Source organism: Entamoeba dispar, genomic scaffold, assembly GCF_000209125.1.
Source record: "Entamoeba dispar SAW760 scf_1105229461383 genomic scaffold, whole genome shotgun sequence".
In the NCBI taxonomy this organism is placed as follows: Eukaryota; Evosea; order Mastigamoebida; family Endamoebidae; genus Entamoeba; species Entamoeba dispar.
In genome coordinates this window covers 1-2,190 of record NW_001854665.1, presented here as the reverse complement: position 1 = coordinate 2,190, position 2,190 = coordinate 1, and the positions used below count along the sequence as shown (strand labels likewise).

Sequence of the window (2,190 nt, the reverse complement as noted above, 5' to 3'; positions counted from 1 at the left end):
GAAATTATGGTATAACAAAAAAAGAAAGGAAATACTAAATACTATCAAATAATATAACAAAATCATGAGTTAATATGAAGATAAATTGTTACAATTAAAATGGTTGAAAAATATATTTTTATTCATTTATTTTAAAAAATGGATTGATACAATTGACTTTAAAAAAGAATGAAAAGAATTTATTCAATTGTAAAAAGTATTAAAACTAAGAAAAATTAGTTTGGTAATAACTTGATCCACATTGAAACAACTTCATCTCGAGGCTTACCACTCAAATTTACCATTTCATTAAGGAAAGTTGATAGAGGCTCTACCATTGGAATTTTATAAGAATTTTCTCTTACACTGAGGAATTGATTTACCATGTCAGCTAAAGAATCGTATCTTTTCATATTAATAACATCAATTTTACCCATTTTTGTTGTTTTTGGATTTTCATCCTCAAATTTTTCGATATCTTTTAAGAATGCATTAATTAATGGGATGTAAGGTTCATTAATTTTAGAAATAATTTGTCTGTAGTTTTTGTAATCATTTTTGTCATGAACTGCTTTCTTTAGCTGATGATATAACTTAGAATATTTTGATGGAATACTATCCATAACCTGTAATCGAGAAATACAACCATTTGGTCCAAGGGCTTGGACAATACCATATAGTGATTGGAAATTATTTAATTTCATCAAATAATCACCAATTTGAATGAAATGAATAGTAGCTTTTACTCTATTTTCTGTAGAAAAGAAAGATAAAATAGAACTAGTTACCCAATCACGAACAGTATCAGAATGTCGTAACATTCTTATGACATTAATTGATTGTGGGAATAAAGATTCATCATTCCAAGATTTATTGAAGAATTCTTGACGACCGATTTTATTAAATATTTTAGAAGCAACTAATGTTAATTGTCGAGCAACTTCTCCACTATCAGATAATTGAATTAACATTGATGGTGAAACAGCCTCTTGTGGTATAAAGAAGTCTATTGGTGGAACAAGACTTTCAGCAATAAAATGTTTTAATTCTGTTTCTTTTCTTAATAGGACAGCATTAAGTGCTTGTACATTTTTTTCTTCATTTCTATGTTTTAATTCATTTATAAACTTCTTTACAATAACAATAGACCTTGAATCTAAGTCATTAAAACATTCATCAACAAAGTGTTTAATTGCAATTAATGATTGAGTTCTTACTTGTTCTTGTAGAGAATTATTTCCAAGATACATTGATACAATTTTTGATAATACAATTGAACCTTTAGTAAAGGATTGATAAGTTTGGAAGAATTGTTCTCTAAATGATTCATAACTTGTTACAAACCTATAAATCATTTGGTTCAATGAAGAACAAATTACACGATCATCTTTACTTTAATTAATTTTGTATCAGAAGTAATTTCATCAGCCACAGGAGATGAATCGTCCATAACATCTAATTTATTTTCTTTTCATTAAAAGCAATTACCGTATAAACAGCATCAATAAAGTCTTGAATAGTATTAATTAAATCAGTTGCAAGTGCAGCAATTTCTAACATATAAAGAATTTCAAGATCATATCCTCTTTGCATATTTACATTATAAAATAATTCTTTTTGGAATTGTTCTTTAGAGTCTTTATCAGCTTTATCACAGTCTTTTTCAAATTCTTTTGAATCAAATTTTTTAGTATTTTGAAGATATTTAAAATCTTTAGGTTTTAAATGTGAAATACATTTAGACATTGCTAAGAATTGTCCAACAATAGACTTAATTTTTTTTGTATTAGTGTTAATGATTTGATAAATATATTTACGACTGACACTAGCAACTAATCCTAAACTTGCTTCAATATATTTTTGTTTAATAACTGGTTTAAATTCTTGTCTCTTTAATCTTTCAATAATTTGTTCATAAAAATATGTAAATTCAATTGTTTCTTTCTTTTCTGTAATAGAACCTGAATTAACTGGAATTTTTACTAAACATTCAACGTATTTTTGTATTAACCCTTCATCACCTTTACACTCAGACCCATGTTTATAAATTGATGGAATAGCTTCCATGAATGTAATTACTGCTTTTTGTGTTAATTTACAACTTCCTGCTAAATCACTTAAATAATCATCAGTAGATTCTTTACAATCAGCAACAACAGATAATGATCCAAAACACATCATATCTTCTGCTGTTGTAGCAATATCAGAAGC

At 26.4% G+C, this 2,190-nt stretch overlaps 2 protein-coding genes across 2 annotated transcripts, besides 1 other annotated feature; both read right to left on the bottom strand.

Annotated features, from left to right (window-relative positions):
• The first annotated feature begins 106 nt into the window (after positions 1–106).
• Positions 107–140: a sequence feature (AT_rich).
• A 75-nt stretch (positions 141–215) lies between these two features.
• EDI_163530 (guanine nucleotide exchange factor, putative) lies at positions 216–1,334 on the bottom strand (the record flags this gene model as incomplete). The annotated part of the gene is made up of 1 exon (XM_001738458.1): positions 216–1,334. The coding sequence occupies one exon, from the start codon at positions 1,332–1,334 to the stop codon at positions 216–218; it is 1,119 nt and encodes a 372-aa protein (XP_001738510.1).
• Positions 1,335–1,434: 100 nt separating this feature from the next.
• EDI_163520 (uncharacterized protein) lies at positions 1,435–2,157 on the bottom strand (the record flags this gene model as incomplete). Its single annotated transcript, XM_001738457.1, has 1 exon — positions 1,435–2,157. The coding sequence occupies one exon, from the start codon at positions 2,155–2,157 to the stop codon at positions 1,435–1,437; it is 723 nt and encodes a 240-aa protein (XP_001738509.1).
• Positions 2,158–2,190: the final 33 nt, after the last annotated feature.